This window comes from Lynx canadensis, chromosome C1, assembly GCF_007474595.2.
Source record: "Lynx canadensis isolate LIC74 chromosome C1, mLynCan4.pri.v2, whole genome shotgun sequence".
Classification (NCBI taxonomy): domain Eukaryota; kingdom Metazoa; phylum Chordata; class Mammalia; order Carnivora; family Felidae; genus Lynx; species Lynx canadensis.
Window position 1 is genome coordinate 166,538,175 of NC_044310.1, and position 22,991 is coordinate 166,561,165.

Below are 22,991 nucleotides of genomic sequence, written 5' to 3' on the forward strand. Positions count from 1 at the left end.
AAAATGTGGACATAACCCATTATAACATTATAATCTATTTTTTAGAAAACTTGTTCATCCAGGTAGGAAGAGGGTCAGTCAGTCCAAGGTAGCTAAGGAAAGTATCTAACCCGCAAATGTTGGTAGGTCCTTGCAGAACACTTAACACCGTAAATAAGACTAATTACACAGGGCCCTGAGTTTAGAAGAGCCCCATGCTTGGTTTAATGCTCTGCTGTTGCTGTATTGAAATCTCAGCAATTTATTAAGAAAGGCCTCTACATTTTCACTTTACGATGGGCCCTACATATTCTGTAGTTAGTCCTTTTTCTAAAGGCCAACAAAGTGAGAAGAAAGTTTACAGATATGAGAACTTTCTATGAGGAACAAAAGGTGGTTGGGTCCCAGTGTCAGGAGCATATGTCTTAGAATAGAATAAAGTTAGACACCCTGGCAGGAGATATGCCAGGGGGCAACTTTCTGGGTTTGACGCTTTCTTTCTGCACCTACTTGGTCAGTGCTTGTCAATGTACCATTTTTGGGACAGAAAATAGTGGCTCCAGTCCAGTTCCCTCAATACAAGAGGGAAGAAATAACATCAAGATGACACTGGAATCTGACCAGGTAGATGGTTACTATATGAGAGATAATCAAACTGATCTGTTTCTTAGTGAGCCCTCTCTAATTCTCACTAAGTGAAAGGGATAGAACTTAACCCCGGGAAATGGGTCTTGAAACAAAGCAGGATTGAAAGTCCAATCAGTGGGAGGTCCTTCAAGGGGCCCCCTTCTTTGTATGTGTCTGGGGTAGAGGGGAAAACCAGGAATGATTGAACCCTAATTGAAACAACAGAAGCTCTCTGCACTCAAGGGCACCCAGCCCCTTCCCCCCACCCCAACTCATCTAGAAGGGGTCAAGTTAGACCACTAGCTTTCACTGCCTTACCAGTTAGACCACTAGGTTAGACCACTAGCCTTCCATGCCTTACCAGTCAAAAATTGCTGATATCCCAAGGGAATATTAACTAGAGAAAAATAACATCTGATGAGCACACACAACACACTGAAATACCTGAATCAGAGGAAGTAGAATTAAGGCCCTGGGCAGATCAAACATTTAATATATGAATAAACTATATCTTAAGATATAAAGAAGAACATGAGATAAATGAAGCAGGACAAAACAATTACAAAGATGAATCAGTGTGAGGCAACGGCATGAAAAACGGAATCGCTGAAGTGAAGAACTTGGCAACAGGGCTGAATAACAGAAGAAGTTCAGTAAAAGCACCCATGAGCTAGAAGGTCAGGCATTAAGAAGGGATACAGAAATAGGAGCCAATTAAAGTTGTGAAAGATAGAAGTAGAACATTACTATCTATATGAAAGAACTTGTCAAAGTCCTGTAAGAACTGAGGTTATAGGTCAACAAATACTTTCTCCAGACTGTGAGATTTTCCTCAGGGCTCTGAGGAACCATGTATTACAGGGAATATAACTCCAAGTATGTCTAAATTTTGTGAATAAACCACTTTTGTTTGTTTTAAAGGAGGCGACAATTCTGTGCAATTCAGGTCATCTCTTTGGCTTAGCATTTAGGGATTTTGATAGAATTTTCACTGAAAAACACTTAAGAGTTTGACACCCAGAGAATAAACTGCTGTTTAGCCTTAACAACAACAAAAAATAATAACAATTTCCTAAACAGATAAACCAATTGCGGAAAAACTTTAAAGAACTTTAAAAAATCATCCCCCGTAACAGTCTTCTGTAATTGAATCTTTTATCGATCAGGCAAATATTCAAACCAAACACATGGGATACCTATGTATACTGCAGTGTTCAGAGAGAAGCCATAAATAAACAAACAAAAGCATCATGATCTCTCTGAGACTTCAGTCCAGATAAATGCAGTCTACTGCTTCCCCTGCCTGTCCCCCCTCCCCATGCCTGCTGCCAATCCCACCCTTCCAAACATGTAAATAGTTATTTGGTTTGTCTTCCTTAGTTTCAACCCTTATCTAGTAGTGCTCGCCCATTGTTTTCCAGAGTTTCAAGACTTGCTGTAATCTATAGCTATCAACCACCCAAGATATTAATAATAGAAAGTTCTCTTGATACTGATTAAAGTTTTCACTGTTCCCACTCAATCTACTACAAATGAACTTTTGTTTCCTTACAGATTAAAATGGGGCACATGTAAAGAACTTTGGAAAGTATTTATAGACCCCACACATACAAATGAATCAATTTCCAAATAACAAGACGCCAGGGGGAGAGGAGCCCCTCTACACAGCCGGCCACTCTGCTCATCTTGCTTTCAGTATCTCATGATTCCATTTTGCACATTCCACATACCTACAAGTGGTTGACTGGCCAGTAGCCATTACTTTTTTACAAAAAGAAGAAATGTGAAACAAGTCAAGGAAATGGGGAAATATAAGTGGGAACAGCAAGAAACTATACCCGGAAATCATAAAAGTGATAGCATAATGAGACTTCAGTGTAGGGAAAAGATTTTTTTAGAAAGCTAGAAGAATGTAGTTTGAGAGTTTGGTCCTTGGAGCTAGACAAAACCTGGAATCAAATTTCAGCTCTGCCACTGACAAGATACATTACATTGGTCAAGTTACTTTGCATCTCCAAGCCTCTGTTTTTTGTTTGTTTTGATCTCTAAAACAATACCTACCCCTTACGGGTTTGTGATCATTTATATAACGCATCTCTTGAATACAGTGTCTGATACATACTAACTATTCAAAAGAAGATAGTTATTATTGTTGTAGAGGCTGTTTTGTTGGTTATTATTCTAGAAGCCCAGTCAGTAGGCAGTGGTATTAGCTAATGCTATCAGAATCTTTTCTGTGTAAATAGTGATTACTCAGAGAGAGTTTTGGTATTTCTCTATATTACCTACAGAAGTGTATTCAAAAGAAGTCTATGCATTTTTAAATTATTTTTTAATGTGTCTCTTACCTTTGCTTTTATTATCAATTCCTCATGCTTACAGATTAGTTCCTCATTATCTGAAAGTGATGAGCCCAGACTTTGTTCCTGCAAATCTTTTATGGTTTTCTGAAACCAACAAGTAACCTAGGTAAGAAGCAACAAAGAGAAACCAAATTTCAAGTGATTAGAAAAGGCAAGTAGAAATTCAGAAGTATTTTCTTAATTTTTCAAAACTTAAGCTATTTCAGTCTCTTTTTACATAAGCTCATTTCACATGTTAAATTCATATGATTGGGTTTTTATTTTTTCTTCATTTTAATCTCTACATAAGAGAAAAAAATAGGGCAATTCCTGAAAAGCATGAAAATGATATATCAGTTCAGTAGATTACACGGAATAAAGAAAATAATTCAAAAATCTGCTAACAACAAAATAGGTTCCTGCAGTCTATAAATCATGCATTCTTTTAGGATATAAATCTTTTCTGGATAAGAATATGAATGTGAGTATAGTTATTACATAAACTCACATGAAGCTATTAAACAGCATATGTAGAATTATATTTCCACTCTAAAAAGACAATGCAAAAATACTTAGTTTGTTGCAATTGCTGAAAATCTGTATTCAGAAAATGGAGAAGTTTTTAAAATTCTGTTGATATAGTAAATAGCTAAGGGCATGACTCACATTCATTTAGACTTGATTTATAATACATGCTTTACACAGGGTTGAAACAACAAATAGCAAAAGACTTGAAAGAAGCTGCACATTTTTAAATGGTGACATAAGTGGACATAGGACTGCTGTTATGGAGACCCTAGATGCAGATTCCTTATTCCAGTTAAATCAAAGAGGATTTCACTCTCAAATCCTACGCAGTATTATCTTCATGATCACATCACAGCTACTGATCCCTAAGAGCCCACACACAACATGCTAGACAGTTTGCTACTTGCTTTTTGGGCCTCATTTCTATTTCTCTCCACAACTGTCTAACAAGTACGATATCATCACTGTAGTGGTGAGGAGAGGTGAAGCAGCTTACCCAGGGCCATACAGTAAGAGGCAGAACCAGGATTTGCCTGCAAACCTACATTAATCCAAAGTTCATTCTCTTTCCACTGTGCCCTGCTGCCATCTTAGATCACCTAAAGTCTTACAGCCCTGGTCATTAGGGAGAATTACTTCAAACCTGAAAAATGAATCCTGGCACCGCATTCAGAATGGTGGGCAGTGCTCAAACATTATACTATGCCTTTTTACAGACTAGGTTTTCTTGTCTGCAACAGCCTCAGGATTTCTCTGAACTCCTATAACATGGAGAAATGCATGAACCAGGTGGTCAAAGAGAAAGCTAGGTTAGTCCTGAAGCTCTCCACATAATAAATGTACCCCCTACACACACACACACACACACACACACACACACTACACAAAAATCAAGTTAGGAGTTACCTAGAATAGAACATTCCATTATCAATACAGGGCTGATAACACAAAGCTGGTTATGAGATAAAATGGTTTATACCAACACTTAGCATTTTTCAGCATGGAATAAGCAGTACAACTGGGGGCAAGAGGGTTTCTCCAGCTTTCCACTAACTGGAAATCTTTGCTAACTGGCATTTTAAGACAACAACCGTGCAATTAAAAAGTAATAGTAACCCTACAGCAATTTTCATGTGAAGTGCACCTCATTTTTTTCAGAATATTTGGTAAGCTGTGGATAATGCGCACATTAGATAACCTCCATATCTACATATTGTATTAGTGTATTTACAATTATTTGAAGATAATCTGTATTTCTATTAACCCAATTAGAACTAGATGATATGTACAGTATGCATATTAGAGCCCACAGAGAGTATTTTATCAAGAGCTATACAATTTATTCATTAATGGGGCACCTACGTGGCTCAGTCAGTTGAGCATCTGGCTTCCACTCAGGTCATGATCTCGCGGTCCGTGAGTTTGAACCCCGCATCGGGCTCGGTGCCAAAAGCTCAGAGCCTGGAGCCTGCTTCACATTCTGTGTCTCCCTCTCTCTCTCTGCCCCTTCCCTACTTGCATGTGTGCTCGCTCGCTCGCTCTCTCTCTCTCTCCCTCAAAAATAAACATTAAATTTTTAAAAATTTATTCATTAATTTATTTTTATTAAAATAATTTCTCACAAAAGATGCAGTAAGCCCATATAAATACACAACTAGAGGAATGATTTAAAGGCTTCATCAAAGAAAAATGGATCATGAATATAACTAACTTAAAGAGAGCATTTATCTTATTAAATACTGGAAGTAAATTTTATTTATTCTTAGCCAACGTGGGAGGAACTCAGAAATTTCAAGAATGCTTTAATAGGGAAAGTTAATATAGAATCTGAGTGAATAAAAAATAGGTACAAACAGGTGTTTGCTAATCTCTAAAAACAGGTGAGAACCCTGAACTCTCAGATAATCCTACTCAATTTTGTGAGTCAAAGTCTTGTCATCTAGCACATGCCATCAGTGATGAAAGGAAGGAGTGAGTTGTTTTGATTTTTAAAAGGTATCTACTGACCTCATCCCCTAGATTTGGCAAATACTATTTCAACACCCAAAGGATACTGTTCCTGTATGGCAATACTATTCCCTATAGGCGAATGCAGTTTAAGATCTAAGTTGGTATTCTGTGCATTCTGATCACATACCTTCCTGATAAAGCATGCTGACTCTCTAGATCTACACATTTTTACTACCAAATGCACCCTGGGAAGAAACATAAAAACAAGTTGGTATAAAACTCAGAAGTAGTTCATCGTAGGGGTGTTACATCTCATCATGAGGCATCACACACATGAGCAGCCTCTTAGATCAGATTTACTGTGCGGTGCTGTGGGATGCACACGGAATAGGCTCTCAGAGTCCTTCTGATGTAAAATCAGGACACCTAAATTACTGAGAGTATGTCAACCATAATACTCTGCCACCTAATAAATCAGTCATTGCATCTCACAAAGTAGCTAGTGCAGACAGCTGCATAGATATTCCAAGAGCACTTTTTATAAGCGTTTAAATTATATCAGCTGCTGTCCAAAAGCCTGAGTGAGAAGTACAGTAAATGATGCATCAGAACATTCTGTAGAACATGGTCCTTGCAAGAGGATGAAAACATGAGCCAAGAGTTCAGGGGATATAGATAGGAAGGAAGAAATAAACTGTTCAGAGTATGCAGTGGAAATCAGTTCTGGGCAGTGATGGATTAAGGGAGAAATGGCAACATTTTTCCTCTCTCTTCTCAGTTCCTACCTTCCAGCTTAATCTCAGTAATGTGTTCATGATCATCCTACCAGTTTTATATGACATTCTAGGTACTCAGTGCCCAGTGGAGGTAAAACTAACATAGAGAAGGAGTAGAGATCTTTTTTGGGGAGGGAAGGGGAACACCTATCAGGGAGTGAAGGGAAATAGAGAAGGGAAGTCAGCAGATTCAAAGAAGGAGCGATCAGGGATGTTCAATGAGAACCAAGAGCTGCCTTGGAAGTTAGGGATGAGTGCCAGGAAAATGCACTCAAATGCTGTATGTACACCTGCACCATCCTATATGGTAGCCACTGACCACAAATGGCTATTGAGTACTTGGATTGTGCCAAGCCCAAACTGAGATGTGCTCTGAGTATAAAATATACAGCAAATTTCATAGACTTTGTATACAAAATAATAAAAATACCTTGCTAAGAAGTTTAGAATTGGTTAAATATTGAATTACTACTTTAGATTTGTTAGCTTAAACAACATGTATAATTGCTTTTCACTTTTTATGTGATTCCTTATGTTTTTAATGTGGCTACTAGAAAATCTGAAATCACATATGTGACTTGAATTGTATCTTTACTGAATGGTTCCACTATTCAAGGATATTCAGACTATCCATGTTGGTTAATTGTACATCTAAGGACTGAGTTTTTTTAATGTTTATTTATTTTTGAGAGAAAGATAAAGCACGAGCAGGGGAGGGGAAGAGAGAGAGGGAGACACAGAATCGGAAGCAGGCTCCAGGCTCTGAGCTGTCAGCACAGAGCCCGACACGGGGCTCAAACTCACATACTGTAAGATCATGACCTAACCTGAAGTCGGACACTTAACTGACTAAGCCACCCAAGTGCTCCAGGACTGAGTTTTAATTAAAGGCAATTTAAAAGAGTAGAGACAGGAGAACGTTGAAATGATATCTCAGTTGGTAAGCATTTATGGACCACTGAGTGGAGGCTAAGGAAGTAGAGTTAATGACACTTCCAAAGAAGCTTATTGCTTCAGTAAAGGAGGGATGTAATGACAGCTTTAAGGAAGGAGAGGCAATCAAAGGGGCTTCTCTGCACTTTTTTTCTTTATTTGATTAGACGAGACTCAAGCATTTTTTGAGACTCAAACGCAGCAACTGAAGATGCATGAAGGAGAGTTGAGGGGAAAGGCGGGAAGAGAGCACTAACTGGGCAAAGAAGGGCTAGCTTGTTGGACAACCCATCCCCACCTCAACACCCTGTTGGGAATGAAAATGAAAGTAAAAGATATGAACCCAACCTTTGAAGAAAGGGGGCAGGGACTACTCTAGCCAGGTTACAAGTTACCTCATCCAATCTTTACATCCCTCCTCTATGGAGAGATTTGCTTTTCAGCAGATGAGGAAACACACCCAGGAGGTGTGTTACAAGGTTAAACAACTTCACACAACCAGTAAGAGGAAAGTTCCACAGGTAGAGGCAGAAATGTCATGATCAGAATTCATACTTTCTTGTCTAATGTTTTTCTTCTCACTGCAGAACCAAAGGATTCCAGAGGAAAGAAATGGTTCTTATAGGCTATGTTTATGAACATTCTTAAGATAAAAAACCAAAACACAACACCATAGTTATAGAATCTAACTCTAACATGGAAATAGGTTCTATATACCACCACGGGGAATCAATGGAAATATTGCATTAGAGATAACAGATGTGTGGGTCAGGCCCATCAGGAACAGTGCTTGAGAGGAAGAGGCCAGCTGTGAGTAGAGGCGACAGCAAGGGCAAACAGAATTCCAAAGACAGGAGTAAAACATGGGAGCACAAGTGATAGAAAATGCTGACAGTCAAGAATAAAACACTCAGGTGGCACGAAGGTGAACTGCTGCTGCAGCCCAAAGCGATGCATCAGACCGCCAAAAACTACCAGTCTCTTTTTCTGCAATTTGTTCTACAATCCGAGATCAGATCTTATTTTTTGATCTTTGTTTAAAACTATGCTGGAGGAGGCGAGCTAGCAATAAGCAATTCAAACCACCTTAATAGAAATGCTTAAGGGAAGATGAAAATCTCTTCAAATTACTTTCATTTTCTTTTCCATGTGGAGAACAATTCTTGACAAATAACTGGTTACTACTAGAGACAAAAACTGATAAAGGAGAGGAAAAGACATCAGTTATTTATCTTCTTTAACCAAGGAATTTTTGATAATCTCTCTTCCAATTATCAAAAATGCACACATATATAAAGCTGTTTTCTTTTTTTTTAATTTTTTTTTTCAACGTTTATTTATTTTTGGGACAGAGAGAGACAGAGCATGAACGGGGGAGGGGCAGAGAGAGAGGGAGACACAGAGTCGGAAACAGGCTCCAGGCTCTGAGCCATCAGCCCAGAGCCTGACGCGGGGCTCGAACTCACGGACCGCAAGATCGTGACCTGGCTGAAGTCGGGCGCTTAACCGACTGCGCCACCCAGGCGCCCCTATAAAGCTGTTTTCAATCATAGTGGATGGCCACAGGTGACAGTTTTAATGTCTACTTTGTTTTTGAAGGCATGCTAGTATTATAACAACTATTTTATCTCCCATAAGTTTTTTTTTTTCTTTTTTACAGTAGGGAAACCAGTAGTCATTATTTTGTACTATGCAATATGGTCAAATGTGCTCTGTATTTAACTAGGCAATAACCAAACTTCAAATATCCATTTGCTCCATTGGGTGATAATGTATACTAGGGAAAGAGGCACTAAAGCCATGTTGCTAATTTTTGTACCTGAGGACTTGGGAACAGGGGAAGAAAGAAGAATTACTCCCAAAAACATGGATTGGGTTTCTTTTTAGATGCATTCTGGGACTAACTATTGGCTTATGATTATTTGGCCTTCATCTCCAGAGATTCTAGGAGGATAAAGTTCACAATGTTTCTTTTGTGGAATCTGGAAGCCCTCCATGAATTACTGAAGTCAACTGGAAGGTATTAGTATCTCCTCAACAAATTATGGGATCCCAGTATCCTCTACTGTGGGTAGTAGGAAAGCTAAAAGGTGTTGTTTGTCATGAAGCAAATTTGTTACTTTATAAACAGCTTCGGAGATAATCTATCTCCTTGTCTGGAGTCACAATTTTATGTATTTGATTATTCTGATTTGTGTTGACGTAACATTTTTCTTCTCACATCTATACAGAAGAAAAATGGCACTAAGGACTTCCTCCCTTCCCTTCCCAAGACTGGCCTCAACTCTTGTTTGTGTTTATGTAGGCTCTTTACTTTCAACTACTTAATGACAGAAAGCCATTTAGTCCAGTGGATAAAATCAGTACAGTGGACACCTCTGGGCCTAAATTTTATTTCTAGCATTACCTCTGATTCATTGGGGCAAACCCTCCCAGTAGTAGAAGAAAGTCTTTATTTCAAGAAAGGAAACAGAGACTAGCCTAGTGTCCCAGCAACGTGCATTACTGCCAAAAATATCTAAGGCACAGTTTTCCCAATATAACTTAGAGTTCTACCATAAGTGACCTGGAGTTAATTATATTCCCTGTGTGTGTGTGAGAAAGAGAGAGAGACAGAGACAGAGACATAGAGAGACATACAGAGACAGAGATAGAGAGACAGAGACAGAGAGACAAAGAAAAGACATGATAGGGCTACTTAGGAGTGGGACCAAAGTTTGACATTCTCACATTACCATCCCCATTTCTAAGCCATGCAGACAAATAGATTTGACACTGAAGCTTTGGCCTACATTCTTGGTTGTTGGAAAAACTGAAAGTCAGAAACTCTCATATTGACAGGATAACTGCTCAATTTTAAGAGATGTTGTCATTCTTTCAAAATGTGCTGTTTATCTTATTTGCTTATAAATCTTCCTATAAAAATCATTAAAATTAATCATACCCTTTACTTGTCTTTGGGGACCATGAGAATGAGGGAAGAGGAAAGAATGAGTCCCACTTCTTGGCCAGCTTGGGGTGGTAGCAGTGCTGAGAAAAGGAAAGCCAACAATCTTCAGCACCAGGGGCAGGGAAGAAAAAGAGATTGGGGTGGTAGAAGGAGATCACAGGCAGCCATGGGGCTGAGCAGACAGCTCAAGTAGCAGCAGCGAACTCTGTCACACAATGGAAGGGTCTGAGGGTCAGGGATCAATGTGGAGCCTTTCCCATCGAGCACCCATATCAAACAGCTTTATCACCGGTCCTACCACTGCAGAGAATGCCATTTAGTCACAGTGTGTGTCCCCCAATCCTCTTAGTGACTATTTAGGGGCTTAAATAATTGTTCCTAATTAAAATGTTGTTAAGCCAATTGAACAGTATTTAGAAATGACAAAGCTTAATGATTACATAATCAACCATAAGAAGTATAAATGAGCTAAAAAAAATAGCTAAAGGGTAAAAAAGTTAGAAAAAAATTAATTTTAATTAAAAAGATTTTTTAATGTTTATTTATTTTTGAGAGAGAGAGAGAGAGAGAGAGAGAGAGAGAGAATGAACAGAAAAGGGGCAGAGACAGAGGGAGACACAGAATCCAAAGCAGGCTCCAGGCTCTGACCTGTCAGCATTGAGACCAATGCGGGGCTTGAACTCATGAGCTGTTAGATCATGACCTGAGCCAAAGTTGGACCGACTGAGCCACCCACGCACCCTGAAAAAATTAATTTTAAACTTACAAATAAAGTTGCCTTTCTGAAGAAACTATACTCACTACCAAGCCATGAAGTGGCATTTATTTTCCCTCCATATCATAGTATTTTGGAAAGCTAAGATTACCTAGTAATTTAGAGAACTGGTGTGGGATCTGGCCAACATGTAAGATTTTATGTGCAGACATTATCCAGTAAAGCTGAGAAAGTGATCACCAATATATATAATGATATGGTGAACATCTGAACATTTATTGAGCACTTACCTTATGTTAAGCTGTGCTCTAAACATTTTTACATATATAATGTCATTTTTTATAGAAAATCTATAAAAATGTATAAATACTATTATTATCCTCATTTTCAGAAAAGGAAACTGAAGTGTAGAAGTAACTAGTAAATGTCAAAGCTAGAAGTGATATCCATGCTATCTGCACCAGAGTCCCTCTGTCATGGCCTTTGACATGCAGTGTCTTTGAAAGCAATACCGGTTAGCATGCATTCTTATTAGGAGGGGTTGCTATTGCTGTAAAATCATATGCTTCTCCTGTACTGTAAGATACTTTGCATTTACTGCTGGCATGTCTTAGAGTAAATTCTAGAGCTCGTCTATGTGTTAAAATAAAACTCTGATGGGGGCGCCTGGGTGGCTTAGTTGGTTAAGCGTCTGACTTTGGCTCAGGTCACAGTCTCATGGTTTTTGAGTTCCAGCCCCACATTGGGCTCTGTGCTGACAGCTCAGAGCCTGGACCCTGCTTCAGATTCTGTGTCTCCCTCTCTCTCTGTCTCCCTCACTTACTCTCTGTCTCTCTGTCTCAGAAATAAACACACACTAAAAAAAATTTTTTTTAAATAAAATTCTGATAAATTTTAATCTATGAGTGGCTAGAAAGTCATGTATGTCTGTTACTGGGCTGAGCTATTAGATATCAGTATCTCCAAGATAATTCAATCCTTATTTTGATTTTATGCCAGCCAGTGTTAGAAAGCTGCATTCAAACAGAGACTTTTTTAAAAAACACACTAACCTAGGCACTTTTATGTTACCTCATGTTAATTTAATCTGGTCAACCGTTCAAGCTCTAAGTCCTGTTTACAACATAGGATCATATAAAGGAGAATACACTTGTATGTGTGTAAGTGTATACGCTCACACCCACACAAAAGCTTTACAGCTTCCCACCAGGTACAAGGCTGATGCCCTGAGGCTGTGCTTATATGTGCCATCTTTGTGCCATTTTAATTGCCTATTGATGAAGAATATGATTACATATGGCTACATGATTATGATATACATGGTACTGAAATTATAAAACCTTCCAAATGTGAATTCTGTTACCGGTTTTTCCTCTTGCAAAGAATTGTATCTTATAAGTATATGTGATCTGGGTAGTAAAAAGAGATTATATGCCCTTATGTCTTACTTAATTCTTTTAGATGTCCTTGACACTGTCTTATACAAAGAGATCATGAATAACTTAGTTTTAATTTATTTGTTTGTCTCACTTATGCCTGATTGGAGCAATTGAGAAAAATTACATTCATAAATCTTCTTGCCAAGATAATTAATTATGCACGAAATATTCCAAGCTGCTTCTGATTTTCATTAATGAAGCAGATTATCTGCAAAATAAAATGCTGCTGGAGTTAGGAAGAAAGGTCAGCCAGCCGCTCATCTTTAAGTGCAAAACAAGTGCACATTTTTATATCTGAAAAACAATGATAACGAGAGAACATGCTATGATTATGTTTATCAGACCATCACATCCCAATTAAGATGGAAAAGTATGTGGTTTTCATTTGCTATTTTCTTGTGACTGATACAAACCCTATATCACCACCCTTCTGGTCGGCTAATTTCTTTTCCAAAGGAGAGTTAGCTGAACTACATAGTTCACAGCATTAGGCCATAAGCACTTAGAAACAGAGAAGCACGAAATGTACCTTTTAAACGGCCCTTATGAGAGAAGACGCATCAGATATTCAGACATGTACATTATTATTCATCAGTAATCTTTGCTCTAATTCCCCCCTTAATCTTCCTTTTTCTTAAGTAGTTAAAATGATTGACAAAGCTGGAATTTTATTAATGTAAGATTTAACAGCTCTTATGTTCCCTTAAAATAAGTACAGACCTGACAAAAAAATCTTTATCTTCCAATGAAGCATGTGCCTCTGTATAAACTCATGGTTCAACAATGTTCTAGGATTATCAGGTAGATTATCCAGGAACATGATAATTATAGAGCCCAATTACTATCTAACAGAGACACACCCAACTCGGTGTTGCTGCTGCTGCCACTGTTCATTCACCATTGCATCAACAAAACTTTAAAAGAGAACAAAAAAACTTAAAAACTTAGGTAATATAATTATGCTTGTATCTACCTGGATTTTAAAATACTTCCTTGTTCACATAATTATAAACACACAAAGTATTAATTATTGCTTATAATATTGAGAAACTAGAAAGACTCTACTTCCTCATCAATATGATTTTGCTTTAAATTGTGTAATAGCTTGGGGCACCTGTGTGGCTCAGTTGGTTGAGCGTCTGACTTCAGCTCAGGTCATGATCTCATGGTTCATTGGTTCAAGCCCCGTGTAAGGCTCTGTGCTGCCTGAGCCTGCTACGGATTCTGTTTCCCTCTCCCTCTGCCCCTTCCCTGATTCTGCTCCATCTCTCTCCCAAAAATAAATGTATATTGGAAAGAAAATTTTAATTAAAAAAAAGAAAATTTAAATTGTGTAATATCGTGACAGACGGTAACTACACTTATGCCTGGTAAGCATGAGCATTGAATAATACATAGAATTGTCAAAACACTGTTGTACAGCTGAGACTAATATAATACTATATGTCAACTCTACTTCAATGAAAAAAATTATGCTACATTCAAATAGTGAAATACTATATTAAAATTATTTATTGTACTTTTGACACAAGAATATACCTATTGTTCAATTTAATTTAAAAATGAGGTAATAAAATTTCATATATTGAAAAAAAATAAATAAAAATGAGGTAATGATACAGCATGTATAGGTTAATTCCATTAGTTTTTATTTGTTTGGTTGGGTGTTCCTTTAATAAATGTGTGTGTGCCTGTGATTGTGCCTCATGCTTTTATAAAGGTCTGGAAGGTCGTAGTATGCCAAATGCTAATAGAAATTATCTGTGTGGATAGTGATCTCATCTACAATTTTAAATTTGATTATTAAATCATAAGCAGAAAACAATACAACTATCTTTTTGTTTTACTACTAATTGAATGCCCATTGAGCAAGAATGGCTGTTGAAATTATAAAAGTGAGTTTTATTTGATGACACCTTTTGAACTCAAGACAAATAATGAAACTAGCTTTTAATGCAAGAATAGTCTTGCTTAAGGGGCATCAGGGTGGCTCAGTCGGTTGAGTGTCCAACTTCTTCTCAGGTCATGAACTCATGGTTTATGGGTTTGAGCCCCATGTCAGGCTCTGGGCTGACAGCTCAGAACCTGGAGACTGCGTTGGATTCTGTGTCTCCCTCTCCCTCTGTTTCTCCCCCCACTCACACTCTGTCTCCCTCTCTCTCTCAAAAATAAAAAAGTAAATATTAAAAAAATTTTTTTAAAGCATAGTCTTTACTTAAGCATGGTGGTGGAGGTGGGTAGGAGTATAGAAATATGCAATATGTCTATCTTTTTCAGACAAGATGACAAAACAATGCTGACACCAATATAGCAATTACTATGTGGCAGTCACTCTTCTAAGCACTTGGCATATAAGAACTCTTTTGATGATCCTAACAACACTTTGAAGTAGATACTATTATATCTACATTTGACAGGAAACTGAGTCTGAGGAAGGCTAAATACTTTCTCAGTTACTCAGCTAGTAAGTGGTAGAACCAGGACTTTAACTGCTTTCAGTTAAAAGTCTGGATCCAGGATCTGTGCTCTTACAAGCAAGGGAGCCCAAAGAAGCACCAGTTACTTTATTAATTACTCCAGCTGTTGTCACTGGTGTTAACAAGAGAAAATATAACATGGGATGTTTTAAGACTGATAAGCCTATGGGTGCCTGGGTGGCTCAGTTGGTTAAGCATCTGACTTTGGCTCAGGTCATGATCTCACGATTTATGAGTTTGAGCCCCACATCAGGCTCTGCACTCACAGCATGGAAACTGCTTGGGATTCACTGTCTCCCTCTCTCTCTGCCCTTCCCCAACTCATGCTCGCTCTCCCTCTCTCTCTCTCTCAAAAATAAATAAATATTAAGAAAATTAAAAATAAGAGCCTAAATTTTATACTTAAGAAAATGACTGTCTTAATTATTGGCCAATTTTATTAAAAATAACATTTATCCATATTATTATTTTAAAATTGAGTTTGGTTGAAGACTGTTGGGAATGGAGTCTAATTGAAAGGCTAGTTCTCTTAACCACAAATATACATTCTTAAAGCTTTCCCTTACCTAGAGCAGCCTCCAAAAATTAAACAGTATTGAGAGACCTCGACGTATATACCAACAGTAATGACAAACCCAGGGGAAAGATTGTGGACCAGATGTGAAAGAATTCATAGACTGTAAATTTTAATCAGATTTATTTAAGTGCCTCTTAAACTCATATTTATTAAGTGCCTCTTAAAATGCTAGACTTTGTGCTACATGGGCTTTTTTTATTCTTTTCTTTTCTTTTACATCCAAATTAGTTAGCATATAGTGCAACAATGATTTCAGGAGTAGATTCCTTAATGCTCCTTACCCATTTAACCCATCCTCCCTCCCACAACCCCTCCAGTAACCCTCTGTTTGTTCTCCATATTTAAGAGTCTCTTCTGTTTTGTCCCCCCCCCCCGTTTTTATATTATTTTTGTTTCCCTTCCCTTATGTTCATCTGTTTTGTCTCTTAAAGTCCTCATGAGTGAAGTCATATGATATTTGTCTTTCTCTGACTAATTTTGCTTAGCTTAATACCCTCCAGTTCCATCCACGTAGTTGCAAATGGCAAGATTTCATTCTTTTTGACTGCTGAGTAATACTCCATTGTACATATATATACCACATCTTCTTTATCCATTCATCCATTGATGGACATTTGGGCTCTCTCCATACTTTGGCTATTGTTGATAGTGCTTCTATAAACATTGGGGTACATATGTCCCTTCAAAACAGTACACCCGTATCCCTTGGATAAACACCTAGTAGGGCAATTGCTGGGTCATAGGGTAGTTCTAATATTAGTTTTTTGAGGAACCACCATACCATTTTCCAGAGTGGCTGCACCAGTTTGCATTACCACCAGCAGTGCCAAAGGGTTCCCCTTTCTCTACATCCTTGCCAACATCTGTTGCTTCCTGAGTTGTTAATGTTAGCCATTCTGACAGGTATGAGGTGGTATCTCATTGTGGTTTTGATTTGTACTTCCCTGGTGATGAGTGGTGTTGAGCATTTTTTCATGCATTGGTTGGCCATCTGGATGTCTTCTTTGGAGAAGTGTCTATTCGTGTCTTTTGCCCATTTCTTCCCTGGATTATTTGTTTTTTGGGTGTTGAGTTTGATAAGTTCTTTATAGATTTTGGATACTAATCCTTTATCTGATATGCCATTTGCAATATCTTCTCCCATTCTGTCAGTTGCCTTTTAGTTTTGCTGATTGTTTCTTTCGCTGTGCAGAAGCTTTTTATTTTGATGAGGTCCCAATAATTCATTTTTGATTTTGTTTCCCTTGCCTCCAGAGATAGAGTTAAGTAAGAAGTTGCTGTGGCCAAGATCAAAGAGCTTTTTGCCTGCTTTCTCCTTGAGGATTTTGATGGCTTCCTGTCTTACATTTAGGTCTTTCATCCATTTTGAGCTTATTTTTGTGTATGGTGTTAGAAAGTGGTCCAGGTTCATTTTTCTGCATGTAGCTGTCCAGTTTTCCCAGCACCACTTGCTGAAGAGACTGTCTATTCCATTGGATATTCTTTCCTGTTATGTAAAGATTGTTGGCCATACGTTTGTGGGTCCATTTCTGGGTTCTCTATTCTGTTCCATTGATCTGAGTGTCTGTTCTTGTGCCACGTGCTACGTGTTTTACATATGTTATTTCATTTAACCCTTAGAACAATTCTGTGAATTAATAGTTATTTTTCCCAATTTAAAGATGAAATTCATTAAAACAATAAAATACCACTACACACCTATCAGAATGGCCAAAGTGCGAGACACTGATAACACTGATAATGCTGGTCAGGAGGTGAAGCCACAGGAATTTTCATTGCCGGTAGGAATGCAAGATGGTATAGTCAGTTTGGAATATGGTTTGGCAGTTTCTTATAAACATACTCTTACTATGTATGAGCCACCAGCTGTATTCTTTGGCATTTACCCAAATGAATTAAAGTCCGTACATGAATCCTTATAGCAGCTTTATTCATAATCACCAAACCTTGGAAGCAACCAAGATGTCCTTCAGTAGGTGAATGGATAAATAAACCATGGCATATCCAGACAATGGAATGTTATCCAGCGCTAAAAAGAAATGAGCTATCGAGCCATGGAGGAATCTTAAATGTATTATTACGAAGTGTAAACAGTCAATCTGAAAAGGCTACATACTGATTCCAACTATATGACATTCTGGAAAAGGCGAAGCTATGGAGACAGTAAAAAGATCTGTGGTTGCCAAGGACTAGGGTGAAGGTGGAATGAATAGGCAGAACACAAAGGATTCGTAGGGCAGTGAAATTATTCTATATGCTACCATGATGGATACATGTCATTATACATTTAACCAACCCACAGAACATATTGTACCAAGAGTGAACCATAACATAAACTATGGATTTTGGGTGATAATGATATATCAATGTATATTCACTGATTATAATAAATATACCACTCTGGTGCAGGATGTTGATACTGGGAGAGATTGTACATGTGTGGGAACAGGGGGTACTCTGTATTTTCTCACTCAGTTTTACTGTGAATCTAAAACCTGCTCTAAAAAATAAAGTCTATTTTGGGGGAATCTTGTGGCTCAGTTGGTTAAGCATCTGATTTCAGCTCAGGTCATGATCTCACTGCTCGTGGGTTCCAGCCCCATATCGGGCTCTGTGCTGACAGCTCAGAGCTTGGACCCTGCTTAGGATTCTGTGTCTCCTTTTCTCTCTGCCCCTCCCCCTCTCATGCACTGTCTCTCTCTGTCTCAAAAATAAAATGTTAAAATAATTTTTTTTAAATAAAGTCTACTTTTATTTTTTTAGCTTATTTATTGAGAGAGAGAGAGAGAAAGGGAGAGGTGGGGTGAGGCAGAGAAAGAGGGAGAGAATTCCAAGCAGGCTCTGCATTGTCAGCATAGAGACTGATGCAGGGCCCCAACTCACAAACCAGGAGATCATGACCTGAGCCTAAACCAAGATTAGGATGCTTAACCAACTAAGCCACCCAGGCACCCCTAAAGTCTACTTTTAAAAAGCACCTCATCAATAAAAGCATATACTCCTCCTAAAAATGATGAGACGCCAAAAGTTAGAGAACTCACCATGTCAGAAACCTTCTGCAATACCTTACTTTAGTTATTATCAAAACATCTTTTGGGGGTACCTGGGTGGCTCAGTCAGTTAAGCCTCCAATTCTTGATATCAGCTCAGGTCATGATCTCATGATTTGTGGGATATAGCCCCACCTCAGGCTCTGAGCTGACAGCATCAAGCCTACTTAGGATTCTCTCTCTCTCCCTTTCTCTCTGCTCCTTCCCGACTTGTGCACACACTCTCTCTAAATAAATAAATAAAGTCATTTTGAAAAAAAATATTTCTGATTTCTAGGGATGACAATATTCCTCTTAAGTATGTGTCTGAGTTAAAACGTTCATTTTGAAATTTGTAAGTCCTAGAGGTAGGGCTTTGGGTTATAAACTCAATGCAAAGACATAAGAGGAAGGGTTCTTTAAGGGGACAGGAGATCTGGGAAGATGGTGTCAGGTCAGGATTAGGGAAGAGAAAAGAGGGACAAGGAAAAAGAGTGTGTTATAATAGACTCATTTATGACAGGGAAGTTGGGAACTCCGGAAACATTTGTCTGATAAACAATTTTAAGTTAATTCTTGTCCTGAGCATTAATTTTCCTTTGTTGTGCCAGAATCACCAGTAAAAAGACCATTGCTTTGGATAATGAGGATATGAAGGTGGGGTGGGCAAAGAAGTAAACTGGGGAGTGGATGAGGGCTGACAGGCAAAACACAGCAGAAACAAGACAGCAGCTGGCAGTAGTCTATGCCAAAGGGCTAAAAGTGGAGATGAGTTGGAAAGTGTATGGTGACTTCAGGGGGAGGAAATAAAATTCCAGCAGAATGTATGAATGGAGGCCTCTGCATTTGGGTCTCTGCTCTATGCCACCTCCTCAGAGAGGCTTTCTCTGATTAAAAGTAGACCAATCCAAGATAAATTTACTGCTCTATTTTATTTTCTTTATAACACATCATTTTCATTTGTTTATGGTGTATCTTTCTAATCATACTAGAACCATGGTTCTCATCTGGGGGCAATTTTGCCCCCCAAGGGATATTTGGCAATGTCTAGAGACATTGTTTGTCGTCACAATGAGGATATTCTGCGGGCATCTAGTGGGTAGAGATCAGGAATGCTGTTCAACATCCTAGAGTGCATAGTACAGTCCTCCAAAGTTACCCAGCACCAACTGTCAATAGTGCTGAGGTTCAGAAACTGCATTAGAGGGGAAATTCCCAGAGGGAAAGGACTTTGTCTTGTGTGTTGTTATTCCCAGTAGGATAGCACCTGGCACAGAGTAGGTGTTAGTAGAATAAGTGTTAGTTGAAGGGGTGATCATCATTTAAGTCTTCATTTCTCCAGTTTGAAATAAGAACCAGTTTTTCCTGGCCTCATCTATGCTCCCAGCCATAGGTCTGTCTGTCTAATCGGGATCAGAGCAGCAATATATAACATGTGAAGGGACCCCTTCCCCATACATCCAGACCAGGAGACCTCCTTTCACATATTTCCCCCTGAAAATTCCTTCCAATTAATCGGTACAGATTTAAGCATGGGATGGGGACAATTAGAAATAATGCAATAAATATCCCACCTATTTGAGTTGGGGGTTTGCAAAGAGATTTCTATCCATACTTAGCCTCAAGTAATTGGGACAGATGGAATGTGCGGCAAGAATATTGACAACTGATCAGAGTTGCACCTGCAGTTGGGGTAATGAGCTCTAAAAAACATGCAAACTCATGAACCTCTTGCCCCAACGCTTTCTAACCATTGAACATCTAGCTACAGGCCAAGGTCATAGTCCTTCGTTGGCACCAGACCAGTCTTCTAAGAACACTATTTGGGGCTGACAGACTTTTTCACTGACATTAGCAGCAATGTAATACAGTTCAGCATCATCCTGCCTCTCTAACTTTCAAGAAAGCTACAATTTATATTTGGAATTTCAAAGAAATGTGTCTAAAAGTAGTAACCTAGAAGGATGTGAGAAAGAGAATCCAACAATAGAACATAGTCATTTTCAAAACTACCCATAAGTACTCTCCCATTTATAAAATCAATATTATGATGACAGGAAATACAAACCTTTGTTTTTCATTTAACTCGTGTGAGAAAACAACCTATTAGTTTGGACCAAAGACCAAGGAGTTTGATCATGGCAACTGAAGAACCATCCCAGGAAAGATCTAATCCACATAATAGCCAAACTTCATTAGCTGAGGTCAGGATATCATTAACTCCCCTTTGAGTTACCTGATTTTCTTGCTGGTCCCACTGACATATCTTCAGAACCTGACCCAGTTCTTGCTGCTGTTGCTTCAGACCCTTGTCTAGTTGCCGTCTCCTATCTTGTAGAAGCTCAAGAAGGCTGTCAATCTTCAGACAGCTGTTATGAGCTCCCTGAATCAACTCAGAATTCACATTAGGTCCATCACACTTGAATTTTTCTATGAAGTCAGTGAGTTGTTGACTTTTGTTTAAAAGGGCTAGAGATCGTTCTAAGAGTTCTAGAAGAAAATTAGAAAGAAGAAAGAATAGTGATATGAGCAAGCTCTTCTATAGTAATATTCAGACTCTTGGTAGAATTTCAAATGCATGTAACCTTTATATTAACAATAAATTATACTGTAAGGAATTCAAATGTGTAAACATAAAATGCCTGTGATACAACTAGCCAGATACCATAACCTAACAATTTCTGTAGCACTAACTGCCAAATGATAGGATGCTGCAGTTCAGTGATAGTGTAATACAGTACAGGAGGGGAGAGATGGTGGGATTTGGGCACTGTTTCAGTCAGGTTTTAGTGGTGTGATACTGTTAAGGTGCCTGCTCTCCTTGACATGTTCTATGTTCTGAAGTGAATGGGCTGCTAATGAGGTTTAAATTCTATGACCCAGGAGTCATCCATGACACATTCCCCTCCCTCATTTTCAAGACCTGTCAATTTCACCCTCTGTCTCCTACAAGTGTCTACTTCTCTTCGTCCTCACTACAGAAAACATTATTTGTTGCCTGGACTTGTGCAGCCACCTCTGAATGGCATCTTTCTCCAATCCATTCATCTATTCTCCTTAGTTAGCCAGAGAGATTTTTTTCTAAACACAGTATGTCACACACATGCATGCATGTGTGTGTGTGTGTGTGCGCACACACACACACACACACCTACCTAACAATGGCTTCCCATAGCCTTAGAATTAAGGACAGATTCCTTGACATAATTTAAGTCTGGCATGGTCTGGTCCCTATCTTCCCTTTCAGATTTTCTTAATCTTTCTACTCTTCATCCCTCTCTTTTTACATACATTACAAATGCTACATTCCCTTCTGCCCCAGAACTTTTCACTGTGTCCTCTGCCAGGAACACCATTCTCCTCAAACCCTTCCTTCTCTACCTTTATTCTATTCATACTTTGGGCCTTATTCAACTGCCAATTCTTCAATGAATAAACCAGTCTGAATCAAATCCTGCTATTAATTGTTCTCATGATACAATATTCCTCTCATTCATAGCTCTTAACACAACCGTAGTTTTATACTTATGTGTTTGGTTAGTTGATTTATTGTCTCCCTTTGCCACCAGGCTCCGATGCAATATGGGGACAGTGACCAGGATAACATTCCTAGCACTTAGCATAGTGACTGGCATAGGAGAAATGTTCAACAGTTTTTGTAGAATGCTTGAATGAGATCAAAGTATTAAAAGAGGGGGAAGAATTAAGAGAGATATACGTGCTAGAGATCAGTGGTCCTCTAGAGATATAAAAAAAGACTTTGATGGGGCACCTGGTTGGCTCAGTCAGTTAAGTGTCTGACTTTGGCTCAGGTCATGATCTTGCAGTTTGTGGATTCAAGCCCCGTGTCAGGCTCTCTACTTTAGAGCCATGGCACTCTACTTTAGCATTCTAACATTCCACAGTTAACTGTGTGGCAATAATTAGGCTGTGGTAGTTGTGCCAGTTGTCTCTTTTAACTTGACAATTTTTTTTTGCGGGGGGGAGATCTGGAAGAGAGAATGATATAAGTGAAGATATTGGAGAGAGAGATTTTGACATGAAAAAGAAAGAATGTGAAGTAGTTTGTGTCACATGACCTAGAGCTGTCAAATAAAGTATTAGATGGTATTATCTGCTCAGAGCAAGCAAGGTGTGATTATGTGCAATGGGCAATTTGATCGGGAGTTAACTATGCAAAGCAACAACCAGCAAGAACAACTTGAACCAAAAAGAGGATGGGATCATTCAAATAGAGCAGGAAGAGGCAGGGAGAACATGAGAGTAAATCTCTTAAAGATATGGAAACAAACATGAATAAGATGGGAGAGGCAGGGGCATAAAAAGAATTATCTGTCTAGAACACGTTCTTTTATAGAAGTGAAAAAAAAGAACTTGCAAATGAGGTGAAGACAGGTTATAGAGGGCCTTGTGTATCAAACTGAAGAATTTTAATTTGTATAGCCTATGTGATAATCAGTATGACTGCTTCTCCATTTATTTATTTACTTTTTGCTTCTCCATTTATATGTATATGTATTTCCTTTGCATTGAAGAGTTTGTTATGATATTGTGAAAAGTTACACACACACACACACACACACACACACACACACACAGGAAATATGGATAAGTGGCAGGGTTTCCACATAGTATTTATTTTCTTCCCTTCCATAACTAGCTCCTACAC

General features: G+C 38.5%; 1 protein-coding gene across 1 annotated transcript in view; it reads right to left on the reverse strand.

The window, feature by feature from the left end:
• Positions 1-22,991, reverse strand: part of CCDC141 (coiled-coil domain containing 141) — a 204,809-nt gene that overhangs the window by 114,402 nt on the left and 67,416 nt on the right. Inside the window, 2 exon segments of the mRNA XM_030326780.1 lie at positions 2,955-3,071; positions 20,559-20,812. Of these exon segments, the coding sequence (XP_030182640.1) occupies positions 2,955-3,071; positions 20,559-20,812 (371 nt within the window).